The 25,958-nt window shown below is 44.7% G+C and overlaps 1 protein-coding gene across 11 annotated transcripts in view; it reads right to left on the reverse strand.

Annotated features, from left to right (window-relative positions):
• Positions 1-5,608: 5,608 nt before the first annotated feature.
• The window catches only part of GCC2 (GRIP and coiled-coil domain containing 2), a 37,889-nt gene continuing 17,539 nt past the window's right edge, over positions 5,609-25,958 (reverse strand). For 4 of the 11 annotated variants that reach the window (XM_082357310.1, XM_082357313.1, XM_082357314.1 and 1 more), the window contains 13 exons: positions 25,710-25,874; positions 25,317-25,421; positions 24,513-24,675; positions 21,374-21,474; positions 21,200-21,277; positions 20,316-20,453; positions 19,407-19,528; positions 17,871-18,047; positions 15,927-16,144; positions 14,269-14,463; positions 13,134-13,273; positions 11,423-11,624; positions 5,609-10,362 (listed from right to left, as the gene is read on the reverse strand). In XM_082357310.1, the coding sequence (XP_082213436.1) occupies positions 10,292-10,362; positions 11,423-11,624; positions 13,134-13,273; positions 14,269-14,463; positions 15,927-16,144; positions 17,871-18,047; positions 19,407-19,528; positions 20,316-20,453; positions 21,200-21,277; positions 21,374-21,474; positions 24,513-24,675; positions 25,317-25,421; positions 25,710-25,874 (1,875 nt within the window). In that variant the 3' untranslated portion in view covers positions 5,609-10,291. Of the gene's footprint in view, positions 10,363-11,422; positions 11,625-13,133; positions 13,274-14,268; positions 14,464-15,922; positions 16,145-17,870; positions 18,048-19,406; positions 19,529-20,315; positions 20,454-21,199; positions 21,278-21,373; positions 21,475-24,512; positions 24,676-25,316; positions 25,422-25,709; positions 25,875-25,958 lie in introns of those variants that run through there. The other 7 variants (XR_014234913.1, XR_014234914.1, XR_014234915.1 and 4 more) reach the window with 7 other exon arrangements.

The following is a 25,958-nucleotide window of genomic DNA, read 5'->3' on the forward strand; positions in this document are numbered from 1 at the left end:
TTTACTGTTGTATATATGCTGGAATCTCTCTTAAATATTTATCTTGGAGTGAGTAGAAGATAAGGCCAAGCCACTTTTTAAAGTGTTTGCTCCAAACTACTGATCTCGAAGGCAAACATCCTCCCCGATACTTGGTGTCACTTTTTCCTTTTGCCAATAAAATGGGGGTAAAATGGTATTTCAGTTCCCCAATCAGGCACTTCCCTGGTGGCACAGTGGTTAAGAACCTGCCTGCCAATGCAGGGCACATGGGTTCGAGCCCTAGTTCAGGAAGATCCCACATGCTGCAGAGCAACTAAGCCCGTGCGCCACAACTACTGAGCCTGCGCTCTAGAGCCCACAAGCCACAACTACCAAGCCCATGCACCACAACTACTGAGCCTGCGCTCTAGAGCCCGCGAGCCACAACTAATGAGCCCGTGTGCCACAACTACTGAAGCCTGTGTGCCTAGAGCCCGTGCTCTGCAACGAGAAGCCACCGCAATGAGAAGCCTGTGCACCACGACGAAGAGTAGCCCCCGCTCGCCGCAACTAGAGAAAGCCCGTGTGCAGCAACAAAGAGCCAACACAGCCAAAAATAAATTAATTAAAAAAAAATCCTTTATAAAAAAAAAATTCCCCAGTCAATAATGAGATTGTCTATTTCCTCATGTATTTGTGGGCAGTATGTGATTCATCTTTTATGATGACTCTGCTCATCTTTTGCCTAAGTTTTGGTTGTGTGTGTGTGTGTGTGTGTGTGTGTGTGTGTGTGTGCTTTTCTTATTTATTTGAAAGAGATTTTTGTTCATAATATTGTGCTTTTATCAGTTATGTTTACTGTGACTATCTTCTCCCAGTTTATAATTGTCTTTTTACTTTCTTTAAAGTGTTTCTGAGAAACAAACAAAAAAACCCAACCTTACTACAATTTATCAGTTTTTTCTTTAATAGTTAATGTCTCAGGCATCTTTTTCAAGAAAGCTTCTGTACCCCAAGTTTTAAAAGGTATTCCTCTCTATATTCTAAGAGTTGTAAAGTTCTGTTGTTGACATTTAATCCTTAATCAATCTAGGGTTGTTCTTAAATTTTAGTTGTGATAAAATACACTTAACAGAAGGTTTACCATCTCAGCCATTTTCAAGTGTACAGTTCACACGTGTCAAGTACATTCTCACTGTTGCGCAGCATCTGCAGTGTCCGTCTCCCAACTCTTTTCATCTTCCCCCATGGAAACTCCGTCTCCATCAAACAACGACTCCCGCCCCACCGCCCCTGGCCCCCACCACCCTACTCTCTGTCTCTGTGAATCTGATGACCCTAGGGAGCTCATATGAGTGGGATCATGTAGGATTTTTCCTTGTGTGTCTGGCTTATTGCACTCACCACAATGTCCTCAAGGTTCACCCACGTTGTAGCCTGTGTCAAAATTGCATTCTTTTTTTAATTTTTAAAAGTAAAAAAAAATTTTTTGGCTGTGCTGCATGGATGTAGGATCCTAGCTCTCCGACCGGGGATCAAACCCGTGCCCCCTGCGTTGGAAGCGTGGAGTCTTAACCACTGGACCACCAGGGAAGTCCCTGGAATTTCCTGCCTTTTTAAGGCTGAATAATATTCTATTGTGTGTATGGACCACATTCTGAGTTGATTTTGTGTGTTGTGTGAAATAACAGAGTTGCACGTACATGTGGGTCTGGCCTGGCTCACTATTCTAGTCCATTGGTCAGTGTGTCTTGTACCCACACTGTATCCATGTACTGCCTTAGTTACCGTGGTTTCGTATGATTGCAATATTTGATGGGGCCAGCCCCATGTCCTTGGTTTTGTTTTTCAGAAGTGCCCTGGCTGTTGCCTGTTCCTCTTAATACATACAGTTTGCTATCATTTTATCAAGTCCCATAAAAAATCCTATTGCAGGAAATTCCCTGGCGGTCCAGTCTAACTAATTCCTGGTTGAGACTCTGAGCTCCCACTGCAGGGGGCACGGGTTCAATCCCTGGTTGGGGAACTAAGATCCCGCGTGCCACGCAGACGAAAGAAAAAAAAAAAAAATCCTATTACATTTTGCTTGAAATTGCTCTGAATTTATGATTAGGGAAGAACTGACATCTTTATGATATTGAGTCTTTCTACTCATGAATATGATGCATTTCTCCATTTATTTCAGTCTTTAAAAATATATTCTAATAAGTTTTGTGACTTTCTGTCTAGGGGTGTTCCATATCTTTTGTTGTATTTATTCCTAGGTATTTGGTATTCTCTGATTTACAATGGTGTCTTCTCTGTATTTCAGTTGTTTGCTAACAGTACAATAAAAACAAAACTGACCTTTTACATATATTAATCTTATAACCAGCCAACTTGCCAAACCCTCCTAAGTTTTCTAATAATTTATCTGTAGATTTTGTTTTTAATGTAAGCCATCTTATCAGCTGAAAATAATGTTTTACTTCTTTTCCAGATCATATGTCTGGAATTTCTCTTATTTTACTGCACTATCCAGGGCTGTCAGTGCCACGTTAAGTAGAAGTAATCCTAGTGAGTGCCACGTTTTTTTTCCTTATTTTAAAATGAATGATTCTAACAGTGTCCAGTTAGGATGACATTTGCTCTTCATTTTTCATTGATACTCTTTCCTCCTATTTTTAATTCACTAAGAATTTATATCAGTGTATGTTGAATTTGATCAAATGCCTTTTCTCTTTTCATCTGTAAATGTAATAAGACATATTTATGTATTTTCTAATATGAAAACACCCTTGCATACTGAGGATCCACCCAACTTAGTCATGAGGTATTATCTTCTTTTATACACAGTTGGATTCAATTTGTTAATCAAATTTTGTTTAGAATTTTTGTAGCTATATTCACTATGAAATGGCTTGCGATGTTCCTTTCCAATTATATCTTATCTGTGGTATCAGGGTTTATGCTGGCCTTATAGAGTAAGTTGGAGAATATTTCCTTTTTATTGTCTGAATAAATCTGTATGAAATTGGGTCAATTGTTACTTGAAAATTTGGTGGGACATGCCTGCAAATCCACTTGGACTTTGTGTTTTCTTCTTGAGAAGATTTTAAACACCATTTCAATTTCTATTGTAGTTATAGGGTTATTCAAGCTTTTAAAATCTACACAATCATCGCACAGAGTAATACAGAGTAAATTTAAATTTTAAAGAAATTGTTTTATTTCATCTCTAAAGTTTCACAATTGTTATTTATATTATTCTCATATCTTTTAAAATTCTACTTTATCTATTATGTGTCCCCTGTTTATTAATAAAGTTGTGTCATCTCTCTGCTTCTCTTGGTCAATCCTGCCAGAGTTGTGTCTATTTTACTACTTTTCTCAAAGAACCAAGTTATTTTTCGTATGCCTTTAAAATCTCATGTGTATTTTATACTTACAGTATATCTCAGTCTGGAATAACTACATTTCAGTCTTTCAATATCCACATATGAATAGTGGCTACTGTATTAGACACAGAAGTTCTAGAACAAAGGAGTTCATTCTAAAATATTTCAAAGTCGTCATATATAAGGCAGTTTGAAAGCTGATCTGAATGATTCCTCCTTTTCCAGGAAAGGAAGCAGAAATAGTGCAGTCATGAAATTAAGTTAGCTGCATATTTTATGGGTCCCAGGAGAAACGCACAAGGCCAGAGAGAGTGATCTCAGTCAGAAACTCAGAATGAATCATAAGAATTAAACATTGGACAACGTCCAGTGGTTAACATGAGTTTTCAGCTTACAATGAGATCACTCTATACCATAAAATGTAGAGAGTTCCTAATTATGCTTAGTGTAAGAGGTATACGGATACGTTGTTCTACAGACACTACAGACCCACACTTTGTGAAGAATGGTATTTCACTCTTTGGGAACTGTATCTTATAATCTTAAACTGCACTAAAATAAATAATATAAACTATCTGTTACATTGCTCAGAACAGGTCTGAATTCTAGCCTCTACTCTGGTTATAAGAGAAGTAATAAAAATCATGCTTTTGTATACAAACAAGGTATGGAAAGAAATAAATTGTGAATAACAAGCAGTGCTCTTAGCAAAGGGTGGCTCTTTTTAGAACCTGGTACAGTATGGGCACAAGGTCTGTTTACTAATTGTTTTTCATGTTTATAAATTTTCTTAATTTTAAGAAGAATCCCTTTCACTGAAAGTCTGTGGTGTCTTCGGTTTTCTTCCATCTTTGCGCCACTAGACTTAATGAACCACTACCCCTCCCACCCCGTGCAGTGAGTCACATTTATACCTATGCTCAGACAAAGCAACTGGGAAATACATCACGGGATAATGTAGATACTCTGAAGCCAGGCAGACCAGGCTTCACGCACAGATCCACTTCCTCGGGGAAGTTACTAAGAGTAAAGACTGAAGTCGAAACAGAAGTGTTCTCCAGGGAGCGTGGCCTTCTGGTAATCTACTGGGGTAAGAAAAGGAGCAAGAAGGCATGGCCAGTTCTCAAGGGCCCCCCCTAGGAAAGCGTACCCTGTATATTAGCCAGCAGCAAGTTAAGAAACAGCATAACATTTAAAGTTGATCAAAAGCCAAACAAAACCCAGACACCTGCTTTCTTCTAAGTTACCAAAAAAAAAAGAAACACAGCTAGCAGAAATCGCAATATCTTGGATAAACTACATTTTAAATTGCTTTTGCTAATTAGGAAAGCAGTAACAGAAATGCCCTAAATGTCATTGATATTAATTTTAAAAATATTTAATTTTTGCATTTAGAATTTAGTACATCCCGCAGAAAAGATTTGTAGCCACAAACAATGGTTTCACTGGATAACATTAATGTTAATCTTCTTGGTAATGACAGTGACAAGAATGTGCTGAAACTAGTTTGTAATTATACATTGAAAGTGGAAAATAAAAACATCTAACATTTATTGTATGTGTCCTATGTCCCACATTTATTGTATGTGTCCTATGTCCCAGATAATGTGTTGAGTCAGCCTCTGACTGCACCATTTCATTTAATCTCATGAGATTATTATTTTTATTGGAAAATAAGGAATGAGTTAGTTGCAATGTAACAGGAATTATACAAATCAGCAAATCTACAGACAGAAGGCAGATTAGTGGTTGCCAAGGGTGGGATGGGTTACTGGGGGAGAGGCTAACAACGGGTAGGGAGTTTCTTTCTGGAATGATGAAAATTGGGGATGGTTTCACAATCCTGTGACTACACTGAAGCCATTCAGCTGTACAGTCTACACAGTGAGTTTTATGGTAGGTAAATTATATCTCAATATTTTTAAAAAACACAATGTACAAATTATGTAAAAAAGAGAAAACTGTGTGCTTCAGGTGTGTGGGAAAAGAATGCATAAAATGAACATGTTTGCCATGAGAAAACCATGAATTTATTGTTGATCCTCTTTCATTTACACTCTCACCCACTTTTCCCTCCTCCCATATTAATTTAGATCAAATGTGACTTCAATAAATATTTCAGCATGTTTTTAAAATAATTCTTTTTAAACATAAACATTATCAAAACTAAAAAAGCTAAAAATATTTCCTTAATATCAAATATGTTGTCAGTGTTCATGCTTCCATTTCCAACATCTTTTTTTTTCAGTAAAACTGTATTTTTTTTTAAATTGGAGTATAGTCGATTTACAATGTTGCGTTAGTTTCTGCTGTACAGCAAAGTGACTCAGTTATACATACACATATATCTACTCTTTTTTAGATTCTTTTCCCATACAGGCCATTACAGAGTATTGAGTAAGAGTTCCCTGCGCTATATGATAGGTCCTTATTAGTTCCAACATCTTTCAATAAAAGTTTACACATTAGCTACATCAAATAATCTATTAGTTCCACTTTTTTTTTTTCCGAGGAGAACCCGCATCTGGAACCTTGTTTATTCGTCCTCAGCCTCTTGGCCGCTGCCCAGCCACCATCCGGGGACCCGGCTCAGTGCTCTCCCGTGTCGAGTCTCTGCTCGGCGGCTGCTGTTTTACGTGCTCTTCTCCCTCTGGAGCAGGTTCTCTCAAAGGTTCCTTAGAAAGGACATGGGAAGTAATTTTTTTTTTTTTTTTTTTTCAGTTCTTAAGGATCTGAAAATGTCTTTCTCTTTCCATTTAACTGAGAGCTTGTGCTTACAGAATTCCAGGCTGGAAATCATGTTTCCTCAGAATTTTGAAGGAATTTCTCCAGTGCCTTGAGGTGTGCAGTGCTGCTGTCGAGAGGTCTGATGCAGCTCCCCTTTCCCTCCTGTGTCCTGCGTATGTGACTTGTATTTTTTCTCTTTGGAAACCTTTTAGGAGCCTCTTTTTCTCCTAAAAATTTACATCGATATTCCTGTTTCGTTCATGTACAGATCTTCCTCCACTTACCATGGGGTTACGTTCCACTAAACCCACTGAAAGTGGAAAACGCGTTTAGTACACCTGACCCCACAAGCGTCGCAGCCCAGCCCACCTTAAACGTGCTCAGAACACTTGCGATATAGCCTGCAGTTGGGCAAAATCATCTAACACGAAGCCTGTTTTATAACAGAGTGTTTACTGTCTCATGTAACTTGTTGAATTCTCTACTGAAAGTGAAAGCAGAATGGTTGTCAGTGTGCCGACTGTTCGCCCTCTGGTCGCGGGGTGACTCGGAGCCACGGCTCCACCGCCCAGCAGCACGGCAGGGGCCGGACCACGTATCGCCAGCCTGGGGGAAAAGGGCCAAATTCAAAACCCCAAGTACGGTTGCTACTGAATAGGTATCGCTTTCGCACCATCAGAAAGTCAAAAAATCTTAAGTCGACCCGTCGGAAGTCGGGACTGTCTCTGCTGGATCTTTGATCAGCCCTTTATTTTGAACTTGTCTTTTAGTTGCACAAGGCTTTCTTGCAATATTTCTTTGAAAATTTCTACTTCTTTTATTTTCAGAGACCAGAGACTATTAAGTTCTGAGCTTCCTAGATTAGAATGTCTGCTTCTTTTTGTTCAATTTTTTTTCTTCTGTTTGAACTTTAATATCACGAGCTCATTCCATATTGTTAATGGAAGGCCCTAGAACTCCTGGCCCAGGTTTCCGTGATCTCTGCGCGTCAGCTTAGCCTCCTTGGCGCTGGGCTTTGGTGGGCTTTCCCCGTTCCTTCTGGTCATCCGGAGCCCCTGCGTCTACACGTCTCAATTCTGGGTGCACAGACATGCTGACTTGACTCTCGGCCCCAAGTCCTCACCCTGAGAGAATCTAGGTGGTTTGGCTCAGGTAGGGCCCTGCACCTGGTCCAGGTGACTATGGCTGGGCCTCCCTGCATCTGTATGGTGTGGGTGGGGAAGGGGCGGTGACCGTCCTCAGAGAGGAGGGGTGAGGGCAGACTCTGGAGAGGTGGGTGGGAGTGGGCCCATCCTCCAAGGAAACCAGGTGGTCACCTGCATTACTGAACCTGAAATCACGTTTCCTCACCATATTCAGCATTCGACTCACAGGAGCCTTTCTTTCTTTTTTTTTTTTTTAAATAAATTTATTTATTTATTTATTTATTTATTCATTTTTGGCTGTGTTGGGTCTCGTTTCTGTGCGAGGGCTTTCTCTAGTTGTGGCAAGCGGGGGCCACTCTTCATCGCGGTGTGTGGGCCTTTCACTGTCGCGGCCTCTCTTGTTGCAGAGCACAGGCTCCAGACGCGCAGGCTCAGCAATCGTGGCTCACAGGCCCAGTTGCTCCACGGCACGTGGGATCCTCCCAGACCAGGGCTCGAACCCGTGTCCCCTGCACCGGCAGGCAGACTCTCAACCACTGCGCCACCAGGGAAGCCCCAAAATATTTATTTATTTATTTTTGGCTGTGTTGGGTCTTCGTTTCTGTGCAAGGGCTTTCTCTAGTTGCGGCAAGTGGGGGCCACTCTTCATCGCGGTGCGCGGGCCTCTCACTATCACGGCCTCTCTTGTAGCGGAGCACAAGCTCCAGACGCGCAGGCTCAGTAGTTGTGGCTCACGGGCCTAGTTGCTCTGCGGCATGTGGGATCTTCCCAGACCAGGGCTCGAACCCATGTCCCCTGCATTGGCAGGCAGATTCTCAACCACTGCGCCACCAGGGAAGCCCTATTTTTTTAAACAGTAACAACTTGAATGTCAGAACTTGATTCTTTTCCCATGTAATCACATTTTGAATGCAGGAGAAAAACATTTCCCTCCTCTATATAACCAAATACGTAAACAACCAAATGCTTTTTAACACTCACGGGTGAAAATCAGCCCAAAGACACCGCAAAGTTGTAGCAGGTTGTCCTCCTGGGCTTATGCCGAAGCCACAGCTGATTTTCAGACACCAAATCAAAACACAACAGTCTTGCACCAAGTGCCACCACCACGTTCCTATTTAGTCACACGTGAGCATTTCTGTGTGCTCTGTTTACCAAACAGCAACGTTGTTGTATCTTCGTGGGAACTCTTGGATTCATCATTGGCTAACGTGGGGTAAAGGACCCGGCGCCGCTAGTGAGTACTCCGCTTCTGCCTAAAGGAATGTCATTCTCCACTTACGCTGTCCGGAGCATAAGCAGAGCTCGCTGCACAAGAAACCCTCACACCACCGAGGCCGGAACTTGAGAGGTGCCCACGGAAAGGCCAAGGTGGCCCGAGTTTCAGCCGGAAGGTGGGTGTCAGATGCAGCAGGCACCACCGACCCAAAGGGCGACCTGCGTTCCTCCAAGCACCCAGGGTCTGAGGTCCCGACTGGTAAAGACAGCAGAGAAGGAACCCAAGATTCATTTCATAAAGCAACTCAAAGTGCCCAGGAGACCTCGGCTAATAGAAGATTAGCAGGCATAACAATGCAACATGTTTAATAGAAATATTAATCATGACATTTCCTCTCATTGCTAAAACCAGGGAAGGATACCTCTTTTGTAATCAAAGTAATAAATTTTTTTATCTTGCAAAAAGCCGCTTTTGTTATTATGTCCATAGGTAGAGACTATATTTCAAAACAAGTTGTTATAGATTTCAAAGAGGCCTGGACTTGCAGAGACAGTGAAATTTATTTAAATACTGTGACAGTTATAGCGCATACTGCTGGCATACTCATATTCACAGCTTATAAAGGAAAAAACTAAACTTAAACTTTTAAAGTCAGCTCTGAAATAGATGCATTTCATTAATACATTCACTAGTAGGTCTGTTCTTCTAAAACAGGAGGAAAGACAGACATTGAGATTTTTGTTTAAAGAACAAACTCAACATGTCAGCAGCAAATTTCAGTTAAATTAAATTGGAAACCAAAGTTCCCAGTCACCAAAGTACAAAGTCAGTTCACCAGCTGAGACTGAAGATCGGCGTATGAGCTGGAAGCTGAGAGAGCTTCCCAGAGCATACTGTGAGGCGACTTTTTCACAAAGAAACTCTGCAACTAGCATTCTCACGTTTATGATTTAAGGACACGTGTTTGATGGGCTCCATGGAATATTCAGAGGCGCCCAGGCAGATGACCCGCACCTAGAGCTGCTCTCGGGGGCTGTGCGATCTCCCAGGGCCCCGTGCAGCACGCAGCGACCTGTCCGCTGGGGCCGGGAGCACGCGGAGCCGCAAGCCGGCGCCCCGGTGAATGGTCATCTGGGGACGCGGCCCGGGTCCCGCCAGACTCCTGGCGCGGAAGCAGCTGAAGCACAGCAGGAGCCTGGGCAGGGCCCCAGGGCCCAGCCCCCGCCACGGGAACGTGGCGACCAGGGCTTCTGATCTGATCCCAGAACAGGTTTTGAGGTAATACACTTCAGAGAAAAAAGAACAGCTCATTTGAAAGGAAATAACGAAATGAATCACATTTTAACTTAGTCTCGTAACGAACGGCAGCACATTCACTTTACATTCCTGTCATAAAGACGTCAGCGTTACTGATAAAGCATTTTCCTTCACACTTTAACTCACAAATTTTCTCTCATAATTTGTCACTAATAACAATCTATCTGCAAGTCTGACCTTGTGATAAATGGTCTTCAAACATTATTTTAAAAGCCTAAATTCCAGCTGGTACAGGACCAAAATCTAGTTTAACTCCAGAATTCACAGTGCGGCCCCGACACAGGTGGCCTGAGGGTCCGGAGGAGGGAGTGGGGTGGCCTCGTGGCCCCTGGGTCTGGCAGCAGCGGGAGGGGCAGGGTCCCTGGGCCGCAGCCCCTCCCACACTCCACCTGCTGGAGTTAAACCCATCAGACACACGTATGGACACACACGGAGACGTGACTTACGTACACACGCTTCTGGACAAAAGAACGACAGCCATGTACGTGAACCTTTTTTGCCGAATGGATTCTATTTGGTTAATAAATAATGCTTTTCCCTTCGGTCTATCGAAGTCCAGACCAGCTGTGCAGATAGGACGCCCAGCCGGAGGAACGGGAAGCATTTTCCTCCTCACCTGTGGGGAGCAAAACAAACGTGTTAATCTTCTCACACGGCATTTCCATGCTACAGACCTGTCTGACCTTACGCTTGCAGCACTTCCTGTCTGTCTCAGACAGTCCCCGAACGCATCCCGAGCAACAGCACGCAGCCCTGGGGGCCGTGGCCGGCTGGGAGCGCACGTGTACAGAAGCAAGGCTCAGTCTTGTCAGCCAGGGGCTGAGGTCCTGACGCTGCACAGAAAAATGCTGTGTGACTCACTTCCTGGGGGAGCAAAGCCGACGTATCACAAGTCATACGTCAAGTAGGAAAGACACGCAGTCTGTGAACCTGCTGGGACCTGACACGCAGGGAGCAGGCGTGTGAACACGTTCACGGCCGGCAGAGCGCCAACCTTCCCCGCCCAGCAGTGCCCGCTGCACGCTGCTCGTGTAGGGACCAGGGTGGCGCTTTCTGTTGTCCTTCCTCACACAGAGGCTGGAAGTTTTCCCCTGTTCACAGAAAAGTGCAACTGCCCCAGAGAAGGAGAGAGAAGACTCTAAGAGCAACCAGAGAAAGGAGACACGCTGCCTCACTGCCTTCGAAGGAGTAACAGGCCCACAACGGCCTTCTCAGCAACGAATTCGCCCCGCTGGAAATTCTCCGCAATGCACTTCGGGTGTAAGCAGAGCTTTCTAGCGGAAGGTCCGAGAGGCAGGTAGGAATGTACGCTCCACGCACGGTCCTGGGCCCCGGCAGCCCCACTGGGACACTTCTCTCCCACGGCCCCGTGGGGAACGACTCCCGGGGGGTGGGTAGGGTGAGGACGTCTACCACGTGATAAAAAGTACGACACAAAAGGAAACTGTGTTCGCGGGCAGAATTCAACGCTAGGATCACAAATCCAATTTCAAAGAACTGGAAGATCGAACTGGACACTGCCCCGTTGCCCGCTGCGTGAAAATGACGCAAACACACCACGGCTGCCCTGAAACGTTAGAGCCAGCTTTTCAACCCTACTCATGGGGACACACACGGCAGAGCGCGTCCAACGGACAGAGTTTCAAAGCTCTGGTCTGCGCCCCAGGCGCGCGCACCTTGGGCGGCGGCGGCCAGCCTGGCCTTCTCCTCGGGGCTGAGCTGCAGCATCGTGCCCACGACGGGCAGCAGCCGCGCCCGCTCGCTCCCCGGCTTCAGGAGGACGAACTGCAGCAGCACGTTCTTCAGGTACTCCAGGTTGGCGGCCGACTGCTCTCGCGCCTGGTTCCTCTCCAGCCGCCGGATCTCACTCTTCAGAAGCTGGTGTCAGAGAAAGGAGTGCAGACGGGTTAACACGGCAGACTGGACGCACGCGGTCTTCTTCTCTCCCCCGAAACGCCCCCAAAATGGCAACAAAGGAGCGACCAGGCCGGGAGCAAAGAGCAGATGAGAAACATCAAGAGGCTCCTGGAAGTCGGGAAGCAGGCGCCGTGGGCGACGGGGCCCAGGGGCCCGGCCACAGAGGGAGCACCGCGCACGGTGGGAAGCGGGGCCGAGACCGGGGACCGGGGCGGGGGGATAACGCGGGTCGGCGCCGCCTCCGCGCTCGGCAGAAGGGGGCCAGGGCTCAGGGCTCCGGGATGACAGACTGTGGGCCGCACCCACCGCCATCCCCACTCCCGCCCCCGCCCGGCAGGCAGGCAGGGTGTCCACAGCCAGAGCCGCCTCAACACGAATAGCACGCGACCAAACAAAAGTGGAGTCCAGGACAGAGAGACAATTCACAATGAATATCAATCAGAAACTAACAGAAAAGAGGGCACAGGACGATGTGAAAAAGATGCAGGATGGTGAATATTTGAGGAAGATTTCTGGGTTGAAACAAATAAAAATACATGGTTACATCTTATCATTTCAGGTTAGTCCATGAAAGTTGGCCAACTCTGTCCTCAAACATAGGGTCATTTAAAAAAGTGACACTAAGGTCTAAGAAATCATGGGACAATGTCAGTCTGTGGAAGCATAACATCTGAATAGTCACTCAGGTTCTGGGCTACTTAATGATTTTTTAGCTGTGATAAAGCTTTGACAATATGGGAAAACGTTATTTTATATATTTTATAGAAATGCATACTAAAATAGTTAGAGGTGGGATGTCATGATATATACAATTTACTGCAAATAACCGAATTAACTCAGCATTAAAAACATAATTTGACAAGGACAGCCTCTGGCCCTACACTGAGGTAGGACCATCTATTTGGAGAAGCAGGTCCAGGGCAGAAGCAGGCACTTTTCAGACAGACACAAGTTTGAACTTTCTCCACCCTGATCCGCTTGTTCTCACCCAGAGATGATGAGGATTAAATAAGATAACATAATGTAAAGTGCAGGGCCTGGCTTGTGAGAAGAGGTCAACGAACAACATGACTGTATTACAGAGAGTTCGGGTGCAAACAGCTGCGTAATCCTCAATTGCCTGATTCCTACACGCTTACAGAGTCAACTTTAAACAGGAAAACCTCCTATGCCACTTTGCCACTAATTGGAAGTGCTCCATGGTCCGTGTCTGGAATTTAGGGACTCACATCCGTTCAAGTTTTACTCAAGCAAACGTGGAACAAGGACTTGTGAACAGCTGTCTAATCTCTAAATCAATTCGGGCTTCTTAGAAAAAGTAGGAATTAAAATAGTCTTTACATAAAAGATATAAAAGCCAAGAATATTTCTCCATTTCAGGAACGTAACATTGTGAGGGATCAAGGTGTGATGGACGCATGAGTGTGTGTATGTGTGGAGGGCTTCCTGGAGGTGGCGTCCCGCCCTCACCTTAATCTGCTCCATAAGGATGGCGTTGGTGGCTTCTGTTTCCCGAAGCAGCCCGTTTAAGTGGTCGGCACTTTTTGTGGTGGAACTGAGCTTTTGAACCAATTCTTCTTTGGTGAATTCAGCATGCCAGGAAGGAGGCTCTGCAAGGAATTGCCCCAACAATTAATTTCCAAAATGAGGGGTCACAGGCGAAGATTCCAAATAAGAAAATACCCAAGTACTGACACTTTGCTCTGCTCTCCGTCCCCCATGGCCCAGTTAAAAGGCTGCACGTGACAGAGGTAAGACGGACTCTGCTGTGGAGCGGGCCACCTGCCTGGACACAGGCTCGACGAGCTCGTTCTGGAAGCTGTTGGGCCAGCGTGCAGGCACCAACTTACTGGTTTCATCCTCCTACATCTGTTAATGTCCCGAGAGCTGGTGTCACTTTACTTATAAAGAAGGAAGTACCAGCAGTTACTGATCACTTAAATCATGGTCTCTCGCAAGGATTTTCTACCAGGGAAGGAGCGGTATTATTACTCAAATCTAATACACGAGGGAAGAGGCTCAAAGTCAACAAGTAATTTTGGCAAAAATGGCAAAGCCAAGTCTGATTGTGGAGCTGTGGCCACAGCGTATGAGGACTAACTCTTGCTGGGGGACAAGGGACCATTCACAGTCTAGGGCTGAGGACACAACTGGTCCTCACTCCAGATCCGGGAGCCTCCGAGATGACGAACAGAGTCATCTGAACTAGGAACATTCATGTGCATTATAGGTAAGAAGAAAACAGTCCAAAACTTTACTACAGTTAATAAGGCAAGTTTAGCATGACCACTTCATCAAGAGGAACAAACGGAAACTGTCAGTTTTTTTAGAAGGGTGAGAGAAATTTATCCTATTTCTACCACCACCACAGAACTTCCAACCACCTATTTCTGGCTCAAGCTGTGGGCGGAACTTTTTGTTTAAAAAAAAAAAATTTTTTTTTTTTTGGTTTCATTCTGCAGGAAAGTTTTCCATTTGAAAAAGGGTGGAATACTGAAAAAAAAATTTTATTAGAGGAGCTCAAAAAAGCATTTATAAATCAGAGTAATATTAGCTGGATAGGACAACAGAATTAACTAAAGGCACAATGGAGCAGGAAGCGTACCGAGTCTGGCTTCGGGAGAACGGAGCAGCTGCTCTAAGGACTGCGCGTGGATGCCGGCGGAAGATACGGACTCGGTGTCCGTGGTCTCCATCCCCTCCCCCTCCTCCCGGGTCGTGGCCGGCATATCCAGAAGCGGGAGGTCTGTGCTTCTCCTTTCTCGAAGGCTCCTCAAAGGTTGCTGGGAAGAAGCTGGGCCTGTTACATGTTTTTTTTTTAAAGAGTTAAGAGATTGTCCAAAATTATGGATTCAGCATCAACAGAGATACACAGTAAAGTTAAAATGATTCTAGGGATGACAAATGGTATGGTAGGGAATCTGAAAAACCAGAAGACAAGCAAACGGTGTAGAAAGAAAGAACTTCTGAAACAGCTCTAACAATTTAGTTATTGAACTTTTAACCACTTAAGTCAATTCAGCAAAAGCGGTACTTGCTACCAGAGTTAAGATAAACCATTAGATGACACAATGCAGAGGCCTGGCCAGCTGCTAAACAAGGGCAAGACCCCTTCAACCAGGTTCTGAGGATTGGGTGTTTACGGCACTGCAAACTCCGGGACAGCACCCTGTTGCTGAGATCAGCCCCGAGGATGCGCTCGCTGGCCACTGGCCTCACCCTCTGACCCTGCTGGTTCCTGCCACTGCCCGCTCCTTTTGCGGCGCCCAGCAGAGAAGAGCCCGAATCCAGGGCAGGCTGCCTCATCACGGTGCCCGGGCCGGGCTCCCCTGCTTGCCGGTAAGCAGCCCTGGCTGAACTGGGAGATTTATAAGGTACTTCCGAGCACGTTACTTTATTAATCGCAAGAAACCGCAAGGTCAGAGAAATTAAATGGCTTGGTCCAAGATTTCAGAGCTGCGTTAGGGACCAGAATTCTGACCAGATCTTCTCAAGTTTCCTTTATTCTCCTTTCCATGAAGTTCCCTCTCCCGCCCCCCTTTTCAAACACTAGCCCTTCGGCTGCCTTTGCTGAAGCACCTCCCTGAAAGTTGGCTGACTGCTTATGGTACTGCCAATTCCTGATTCCAGTGTCCCCCTGGCTGGTTACTTTCCTCTGATGACTCCTGCCATAGGTTTCGATCCTGAGGAGTGACCACAGCTGCCAATGCCCTGGTGACAAGGAATCAGTAACACGTATAAAGTGGATAGTTAATACTGAAGTGTGGCCTCAACTTGGCTGACGGGTTCCCATCTCTTCCAGGAAGCAGAACGGAAGTCGTGTGTGTGGTTAAACTCAAACTCCACTAATTAGAAACTTGAAAGGGAAGAAGCTGTGTTTGGCCAAATGATCCTACAAGTTCAGCGCTTTCTGGAATTTCTGATTAAAAGACAGACGTATTTGAAGACTAGCAGTGAAGAACACTAAACGAATGCAGTGGACACTGGAATCTGGACACAGGTCTTGAGACCGACAGAGTGTCCGTGAGTCGGAGGAAAACACAATTACGTGAAGGTCGGTATCCTGAGGGGTGCAGAGGCTGCTGTAAGTACCACAGGAGGGTTCAATGTCCAAGTCTCCTCTCAGTAAGCGGATCCAGTATTCACTGACCGCAGCACTGACGCTGGTGGTCACCCAGTAAGTCACCTACTTCCTCAGGACTGTGGGAAGTGCAGACACACAGAACAGGACAGGGATGGCAGTGTCCGAGCATACATACATACTTCTTGTGGACGGCTCGCTCCGGAGCTGGAAGAGCTGGGCCTCCAGCCTGGTCAGCTGCTGCTGCAGCGTCTCCACCGTCCGCCGGTGCTCCTCCTGCAGCTGCTGCACCTGGTCTCGGAAGCTGCCACGCAGGGCCTCGTGCTGGGCCGAGAGCTGACTCACGGTCTGCGCGTGCTCAGACTTCATCGCGGCGTTCTCCGACTGCACGGCGCACAGCCTGGGGAGAGGGCCGCACCGTGTGAGAGCTTCCACCCCAGACATGGCCTTGGCCTGAGACGTGGACCGCACGTGCACCTGGGGAACTGAGGCAGGACACAGACGGGCCCCTGGTCTGAGCCAACTGGAGCTTGTGTCCCCCTGACACTTCAACGAAAAGGTTAATGGCAGAGCAGAGAGAAACTAAGCTGCTGGGGTAAAAAGATACGACGACCGCATCTACCATTCTTGAGGTGAAGGAGACCTCCCCGACTGCACGTGCAGAAGAGCTTCTCGGGAGGGTCAAAAAGGGAGGGGGCGCTATCCCATAATACGTGCTGTCCATCTCCCAGAGACCCTCACACTGAAGTCCATCTTGGCTAAAAGATGCACACGCATATTGGGCAGGGCCCTGGGTCAGATCAGATGTGGGAAATGAAGCAAGATGCTTGGCCAGAGGACAAGACAGACCCGGAAGATGGCCCCTAGATGAGCAATGTAAATCACCCCTTTAGTGCACTCCTCATCAGCAAGGACGCCCACGCCCTTCTCGGGGTGTGTAGCTCTGCTCTGCTTCTGTCGTAAATAAACCGCTTCTCCGTGTGCTCCCCCCACGTGTGCTGGGCTTCTAATAAGCTCTGTGCCTGTATTACAGCCTTGGTCTTTTTGTAAAACTCTTTTGTTTTCAAAGAACATAAGAGCCAGGCCTCTGCTTCCAGCCTCCAGCCCCTGGGGCACTAGCGGTTAGGGTTCCTGGTTTTCACCCAGGCAGCCCAGGTTCAATTCCTGGGCAGGGAACTAAGATCTCTCTTCAAGCTGCTGCTCACTGCTGACACACGAGCTCAAAACCACCCCGGTCATCATCCAGTTCAGACAAGGGGCCTGAGCTGGGGAAGTACAGCGTGTGTTCAGATGAGGAGCCTCCTTCACAGTTTATCAGAACACAGGGCTACATGTGGAGCATGCAATAATTGCACTTCAGTTGTGTTAGCACTATAGTTGCAACGACCCTTCTAGAGTAAAGAATAAGTGCTGGAAACTTCTGACGTAAATAGCAAGTGACCATCACCGTGTAAGCTAATCTCATGGAAAACCTGGTGCCAGGCAGTCAGAAGACTGGTGGGTCTTCCTGGAACTGTGAGTTACATGATTAACACAGGTTAAGTCACACTGTGGAAAGGCCAAAAGCCAAGCAAACCAAGTGCTTCCAACTCGTAAGACGAGCACACCTGAGCTCTGCAGAGCATCCCCACACCCTGGACGGAAGGTGCTCCATGAACCCAACTGCTGTGTCCCGGGAGCTCAAAGTTTCTCGTTCACAGTAATCCGTCTATTCTGCCGACACCCCAGCGACTCCTGGGAGCGCTGACTGACACAAGTGCGGCGAGGCGACAGGCCGAGGATGCAGCTGCACACGGAGCGCAGCCAGCAGCTTTCGGAATGTCTTCCTCTAGAGAGACAGAAACGTGCTTGTCCTCTGACACCTGGCTGGAAAGAGGCATCTGGCCATGAAGGCCACAGGAGCCAGAACACTGGGTGAGCAGATAACATTACTCTTAGAAAAGCGAAGTACAGAAACAATCAAAAGGGGGAGCTCTAAGGTAGAAGCAGCAAGTCACCAAGCCTGTGGAAACACCTATTTCCAACCGTCAGCCTGCATCCTCCCCGGGAGCGCCAGGCCGGGAGCTCCAGCAGACACATGCTCTGCTGCCCGGCACCCACGCGCCTGCTGGCGCCACCAGCCTTACTCCTCTCGGAGCCCGGTCTCCTTGGACACGGTCTCCTGCAGCATCCTGCTGTGCCTTTCTAGCAGCGCGTCGTGTTCAGACTGCAAGGTCTGCAGTTCAGAGACGGTGATCTGTAAGTTATTTTGGGTGTCTTGTAATTTGATCTTTAGTTGGTCAATCAGCATTTCCAGATGTTCTCTGAAACAGAAATAGTTAAAAAAATTTTTTTGAAAGATGTAAAACTGATTTTGTGATTTCAAATAAATTTTACTTTAATCATATATCCTTTCAATGTCATACTCTTTGCAATTATGGATGATTCTAAAGGAAATATAATGATCACAAGAATTCAGAGAATAGGATTAAATGTGAAATAAAAGACGCTATAATCAGACTTCAGATCGCAGACACTACACGCTTACAAAAGTCTCTGAATTTACAAATTTCACATTCAAATGGAGTAGACCATTAAATGGCATCAAAATAGTCTATTCTATATTACAGGACTATGTCATTAGTTGAAAAAAAAAGAAATGCAGTTCTAAGCTCACCATCCTGGGAACAGCATGTTACACCAAGTTACAGTGAAAGAAAGTCTTTGGAGAAAAACAGCTAAAACCTATAACTCTGTCACAAGTGGTATAACACACTATTAATTTCTTTTTAAAAAAACTATTTAATATATAAGAAAGAAGAAGGAACTTAAAACATTTACATTAAAATAATTTTAACACAAAATTCTGAAATGATCAAAATCGACTCTTGTAAGTGGTGGTATTTTTATAGTAAGTGTGTCAATGTTCAACTTCAGCTTTAAGATGAGCTATCGAAAGAAAAAAATATCTCAGCATTTTTTGGCCTACAGTTCCCTTGTTTATTAAATACTTAAAAAGTAACACAAGCATAAACACACAAATACTGCAGAATATTTAGTCCTACTGAGAACAGTAAGAGCCAGATATAAAATTGCTCTGAACAGCGGGTCTCTACGTACAAAAACAAAACATACATGCTGTAGAATGCCCTACTTATCTCTCATTCCTAGTATATGTTTGAATAACTCACAAAAGTGATCTGTATGCTAGTTTTTAAGGAGCATTAAATAATATACTATTGAAACAGTATGTAATTGAGATTGTCATAAATTTAAGAAGAAAAATTTAATTCTAGATGAAAATTTAGTTAACTTAAAACTTTTTGAAATAAGTAAAATATTTGTAATCAACTTATGCTTAGACTAACTAATGGTGAATCAGTACATCAAGGAAGCATTTTTATTCTCCTACTATATTTTCAAAAGTGGGAAAACTGGTCCTGACCTAACGGTGACATCTGTCCTTACGCTGTGACCGGAACCGGCGGACAGGGCTGGACTGTGTGACCCGGGGGGCCGGACGCCACCTGGCTCCACGGCTCATGCACACGTCTCTCCGCGTGAACAGTGCGGTGAAGCCAGCTCTGTCCTCACTGGTGACTACGTGTAAACCTCCACGGTCAAAAGCAATCAGGGCAGGATCTCCCACCCCCGGGGGGGGTTCCCTGTAGCTCAGACTTTACCTTTCTTGTTTGGCTCCGTCGGTCTCAGTCTGAGACAGAGACTTATTTTTCTGTTGTTTTAGAACGTTGTGAACTCGGACTTTGTAGCTCTCAAATTCAGAGGTGACAGCAGCTTGTTCTGCCTGTAACAGTTCAGAGAGAGAGAAATTTACTGCATTTTCTAGGTTGTGTGATCCTCCTATTTTCTCTCGGAGACTAATGAATTAAGATGAAAACCTTTCTTTAAAAATAAGCAAAATGGCTGATACGTTTTAGCCCCCAGTTACCTTTCCCTAAAAAGTGTACTTCTGTTGGCCTTACACTTTTTTAAAGCTTTTGAACGACATAATTTTGTCTGACAAGAGGTACATTTCCACCTGTTTTCGTCCCATGTACATTAATTTACTGCCCATAAATTTTATAATAGCACTATTTGCCTTTGGAACTTTAGAACAATTTTCACTTATGATAAATATAAGAAAAATTCAAAGAAATTAAGCTACTTGAACTTCAGTTTTCAAAAGAGAGTGGGAAAAGTTAAATTCTAGGTCTTGGACTTTCTTGAAGTGACCTGTGACCTTCCAAGGCCCCTTTGCCAAGGTGGCTTAGACAGAGCTGCACCTGTAACAAAACCACTGCAGGGGTCTGTTCTGTATGTTGAAGAAAGAAAGTGGCTGTTCTAACAGAATATGATTTTATAATCACTTAGCCCTCAGAGAGAACTGTAACCTTCCTAATGAAAAAACTAACAAAAAAAAAAACCTTTCTTCCACACAGAAACTGCAAAACCAGGTTAAAATGGGAAGAGTATGTACCCATGTCCTTCCCTTTAGCAAAAAGAAGTTATGCAAGTGAGAGTCAGGGCTGGGCTGGGGTTGGGGTCGGAGAGGCCAAGCCGGGTGGGAGCCGCGCGCCCTGGGGAGGACGCACCCTGGCAGCGCGGCACTCCTCCTGCAGGGCCGCCACCCTCTGCTGGTAGGCGCCCAGCGTGCGCTGCTGCTGGTCCGCGGACGCCTTCAGGTGCTGGTGAGCTTTGTGCTTCTCCGACGTCATTTCCGCCAGCTGAATCTGGGGGCAGAGGCTTTCGGTCAGGCTCTGGTGAATCAGATCTTTGCTGGTTAAACCGACTTTCGTTAAACATCAACTTGGGTTTTGAGAGAGGACTATATTTAAGGGACGTAATTAAATAGTAGGATTTTTAACTTATGATTATTATTGAAAGACTGGAGCCAATATGAGTAGAGCATTTTCACAATAAATTAACTTGGTTTTCCTTGAATCAAAATCAATCAAACAATCAATCATGAAAAAAATTCCAGACCACATGTTACAGTTCAACGTTTAATTAAATACCTAAAGATATTATATATAAACATAATGGATATAAAAAAATATAAACAATAAATAAATGTAATAGATGTAATGTAACATGAATATATAAAACCTTTCTATGAACAGATTCCTGTGACTGTACTATCATTTAGAAAGTTCAGATGTAGGTTTGGGGCCATGTTTATTTTCTGCTGCCATATTCTTAGTGTATTACGGGTTTTCAAATACATGAAAAGAACCAAGCTTATGCTCAATGGTAAACCCAGTTATAAGCTACACTTGGCTCACTGCTTCTCCTTCCTCAAAATGTTGATGAAGAATATTTAGGGGGAAAAGTGTGTGTGTGTGTGTGTGTGTGTGTGTGTGCGCGCGCACGTGCACATGTGTGTAATATATACATATATATTTAGAAAAATCCCAAAGTGGTACCTTACTTCCACATGCAAATTTTTTAAAATCTTAAAGAGTAAAAAGAATCTTACTTTATACACTTCTACTTGCTGCTGGCTTGCCTCCAGCTCGCCCTTTAAAGACGCTTGGAGTATTAAGTGATCAGTTTCCTGCAGAACAAGAAACTCGGTTAAATTAAATAGTGAAGTTATTCATAAATACTCTATGAATAAGGACTGAAATATGAAACTGAGAAATTCGCATACCGCTTGCTTTGAATCTGCCAGTTCTTTTTTGGTTTTCACAAGCAACTGCTTGATTTTGGTGTTTTTTTCCTCATACTGTTGTACTGAAGCCTGCAGTGAAGCTAGTAGGAGAGATCATTTCAGGAGAAACAGTTTTATGAGTGAATTTAAGTGAACAAATGACAAGTCTTTTCTTTGTATTAGCCTATCTCTGAAAGGAACTTGTCTTAGATTTTTATTACGGACCATTTCAAACATATATGACACTAGTGACAATAACACACTAAACCCCACTGGACCCATCACCTCCTTTAACGATCACCAACACATGGCCAATCTCATTCCACCCAGAATAGGTGTCAGGCTCACAGGCCACTGTTGCTGCCTGTTTCTGTGAACAGTTTGTTTACATACTGTTTACGGCTGCTTTAGCGCAGCAAGAGACCACAGGGCCTGCAAAGCTGAAAATGCGTGTTGTCTGGCCCTTTACAGCAAACGTCTGCAACCCCAGACCCACACTCTCACTTACTCCTGTGCCCCCTGGGCCCCCCACGCTTGAAATCCATTTGTCTGTATGTATTTTAGCGCGTATCTCTAAGATAAAGGCATATACTTACTGTGTATCTAAAACATAAAGACTTTATTTGTAAGAAATACCTCAAAAGAGGTGCTGTGTGTTTCCAATTACCTTAGAGGCACAGACTTGATCTATGTTTGTGATACTAATTGTTTTGTAGGACAAAGATAGTTCATTAAGGAACAGACTGAAACATGATTAAAACAAAAAACTTTTATGCTAACAGAGGTAAAGAAGAAACAAGCATCAAATGGGAATAAGTGGATTCACTGTCCAGACCACAGTACCAACCACACCAGCAGGCCAACCTGGCCACAGCCATTGTGAAGCAAATAAAGAACATCCGACAGAGACCTTGGGGCCCGAGATTTACAACCTGGTCCTTTACAGAACAAGTGTGCCTGATGCTGAGTCTAGGCCACGAACGTGGCCATGTGACCGCTGCTAGAAGACCCCACCAGCAATGACTAACTGCATGAAGTTAAATCCACATGCAATGACTGTATCACTCAGTAAACAAGAGCAGGTGTCCTGTAAGAAAATACCTTAACTTGCCTTTATGATATGTTATCATCAGTTATTTCCTGGCAACTATTTACCCAGTCCTGAAAAGATTGTACAAGGCACAAATTACATACAAAGCCTTTGAGTGCTCCAGGAATTATGAGCTCCGAGAACACAGAATGAAATTAGGGGATACCGTCTGGGATAGTGTGATAATGTAAAGCAAAATATAACTATTAAAACAAATGCAAAAGGCCATGCGGGCCCACGTTGGCTAAAGGTTATATCCAGGTTATATCTGCTTGGGACAAGGAAGACTTCCTGGAACAGCAAACATTTAAGATTAGCAAGGATTCCAGAAGGTGAGCACAGGGGTAGGAGGGTGAGGGCATGGCGGCAGACACAGTCGTGGAAAAGCATGAGTCGCGCTTCAGGAAGAAGGAAGGGCCTCTGCACCGAGGGAATAACGAGGGTTAGGCTGAGAAGGTCCACGGGGGCCCGATGCTGGAGCGCCTGGGATTAAGAAGATGTGTGCTCCTCATGCCCCAGGCACAGTGAGCTGGCTGAGGGTTTTGCATGGGCACTGTCCTGATGTGTCCTCACCCTCCTCCCCGGGGGTCCACAGCTCCCCCGCTCAGCCTTCCAGGGCCTGTGCTGCCCGAGGCTGGCAGCATTTCCAAGACTCCACACTGTGCTCACTGATCTGCCCCGCTGCCCTTCAAAAGGGCCCGAGTACATTCTGGTATTCAGGGCCTTTCTGAACTGGATAGAGAAGAGCTTCCTAATTACATTTCACTTCTCCCTAGCAGGGCAAGCCTTTTCCTCCAACTACTTAAGACTTCCAAAATTACGTTATTTCTTTTCACTTTTGCTCGTAACTGTGCTGCAGAAAGGACCACCCTTTCCCACCCCGCTTCTTCTCTTCAAATCTCAAGGCCCAACGCGAGCCCTGACTTCCACTCGCTTGTCTGCAGAAGCTCCCCCGCTGAGCTCCTGGCACCCGCTGCCTGAACCTCTCATTCCTGTACGTATTCACCAGTGACAGGGGGTGGCTTCTTGAATAAGCAGCTCTTTTTAGTTTTTCCCAGGTTCAAGACTCTTTTTCAGCTAGTTGACTAACTCGCAAAACCAAATGTTTGCAACGTGTGTGCCCTGGAGCCCTGCTACCCAGTTTGCACAAGAACGCAGCTGGAAGACGTGGTAGGTGCACAGTGAGGAGTTACAGAAACCGTTCACAGAAAGATATCTGAAAGTTCCGTTAATTACTTAGGGATTAAAAAACCCATGGGCCAGGACTTCCCTGGGGGCACAGTGGTTAAGAATCCACCTGCCGATGCAGGGGACACGGGTTCAGGCCCTGGTCCGGGAAGATCCCACGTGCCATGGAGCAACTAAGCCTGCGAGCCACAACTACTGAGCCCGCGTGCCACAACTACTGAAGCCCACGCGCCTAGAGCCCGCGCTCCACAAGAGAAGCCACCGCAACGAGAAGCCCATGCATCGCGACCAAGAGTAGCCCCCGCTCGCTGCAACCAGAGGAAGCCCGTGTGCAGCAACGAAGACCCAATGCAGCCAAAAACAAAACAAAACAAAACAAAAACCCATGGGCCGAAGAAGAGATTCAAAGGAAATTAAAAAGTATTTTCAGCTGAACTAAAATAAAAATACAACATATCAATTTGTTAGCTGTAGCTGAAGGAGTGCCTAAAGGGATACTTAGAGCTCTAGATGCTTACATCAGAAAATATTTAACAGATAAAATGGAATATAATCACCGTAAAAAGAAAGATTTCGCCGCTACTGCATTATCCCGCTCTGCTGACAATCAGCAAAAGGTGGCCCAGGACCACCTGAGAAACGTTTACGGGAATGACTGCATTAAGCACCCACCTGGACTGCACACAAGGGTACAGGAAGTGGTTTCACAGCCCCCTCTCTGGTCCTCGGGCACGGTCCCTGCTGTGTGGATGTCCTGGCCTCCAAGGGCTGGTGAGACCAACAACTAGCATCCCCCCTGACCGACCCCGACTTCTGCTGGGGGCAGTGACCGTGAGCTAAAGTGGGTTCCATTTTACTCACTCATTTCTTCCTGCAGGGTTTCTTGTTTCTGTTTTTGGATTTTTATTTCTTGTTCCAAATCTTCTATCTTGCTGTTCTTATTAGCTAACTTCTGATTCCGTTCTTTCAACAAACGTTCGTAATCAGCGATCTCCATGTTCATCAATGTGCTTTGTTGGGCATCCTGCACGTGTTATAATAAAAGATCCACGTTACACTAGATGAGTTAAGTTTGTTCCAGAATTTCTAAAAGGATGACACAGGAACACACTGGTTCTATAGAGGAAGTTTACACATTAATGCAGAAACTACAAGTTGGATACATTCTAGTTTGTAATTTCATAAAGTATTTTTGTAATAATTTGACTTTTCAGTTTCATTGTATTTCATTATAGTTTTCATTAACTACAATCGGTCTATCTGCTCTTGTGGGGCTCTTATTTATAAATATTCATATTTAAGCATCTCTTACAGTACCTTTATTTTTGCCCTCATCTTGGAAAAGTAGAGAAAAATTAGCCAAAGTTCTAAGCATAATACAAACTTCAGCTTTTGACATTAATTAAATCTTCATTTGTCATGCAACAATCACGTATGAAAAATAAAATAGCAAACAAGTCTAATAATTTGTGAGCCTAGATTCTTCTGGAGAGACGGGCACTCAGAACTAAGTTTAATTTTCAGTATTTGGAGGCAAATAATCTATAAAGCAGTATTTCAGCACCACAAATAACCTTGTTTTTCAAATATTTCTTTTCTATGTTTACAGAATAATTTAAGAATGTGAATATAGGTATCGGTTTTGAGTCTGGTGTTTCATTTTACCTTTCTAACCAGCTCTAATTCTTGCATGGTTTTCTGAAGCTGTTTCTTTTCCTTTTGCAGTTGTAGCTGAAGCTCTTCAAGTTCGTTTACAGAACTGGCATGCTCCTAAAATTAAAACATCGCCACCCCTAAGCCAACCAGCATTAAAAAAAGTATTTGTAAGGGGCTATAAAATAAATCTGACATATAAAGTACAGAAAGTTCCATACTTAAAAAAAAACATACCCAAAAATTATAACTTGGATTCTCAAATTCATAGTTGGCATACATTAAGGATTTAATAAACTTTGCTATATTAACAAACGCTACTCATTAGCAAGTCTTTCATTCACTTAAATACTTTGATAAAAATATCACTGTATAAATGAATTAATCCCACAGAACTGTTTTTACCTTTATTTTCTGCTCTTTCTTAAGTTTTTCAGCTTCCAACTCTTTGTCTGCCATGGCCTTGGCTTTGTGGACTTCCAAAATCTGCACTTCTAATAACCGGGTGTTAGACTGCAGTGTCCCAATACAGGCCAGGAGGTCTTCATTATCTGAGTTTAATTTTTCACACTAGAATGACAAATGATTCACTACTGTAAACAAGCAGAAAATACACACAGGAGAGGAAGAATAAAATGCAACATTAATGAGAAT

The sequence above is a fragment of the Balaenoptera borealis genome, assembly GCF_965194805.1.
Source record: "Balaenoptera borealis genome assembly, chromosome: 15".
Taxonomy (NCBI): Eukaryota; Metazoa; Chordata; class Mammalia; order Artiodactyla; family Balaenopteridae; genus Balaenoptera; species Balaenoptera borealis.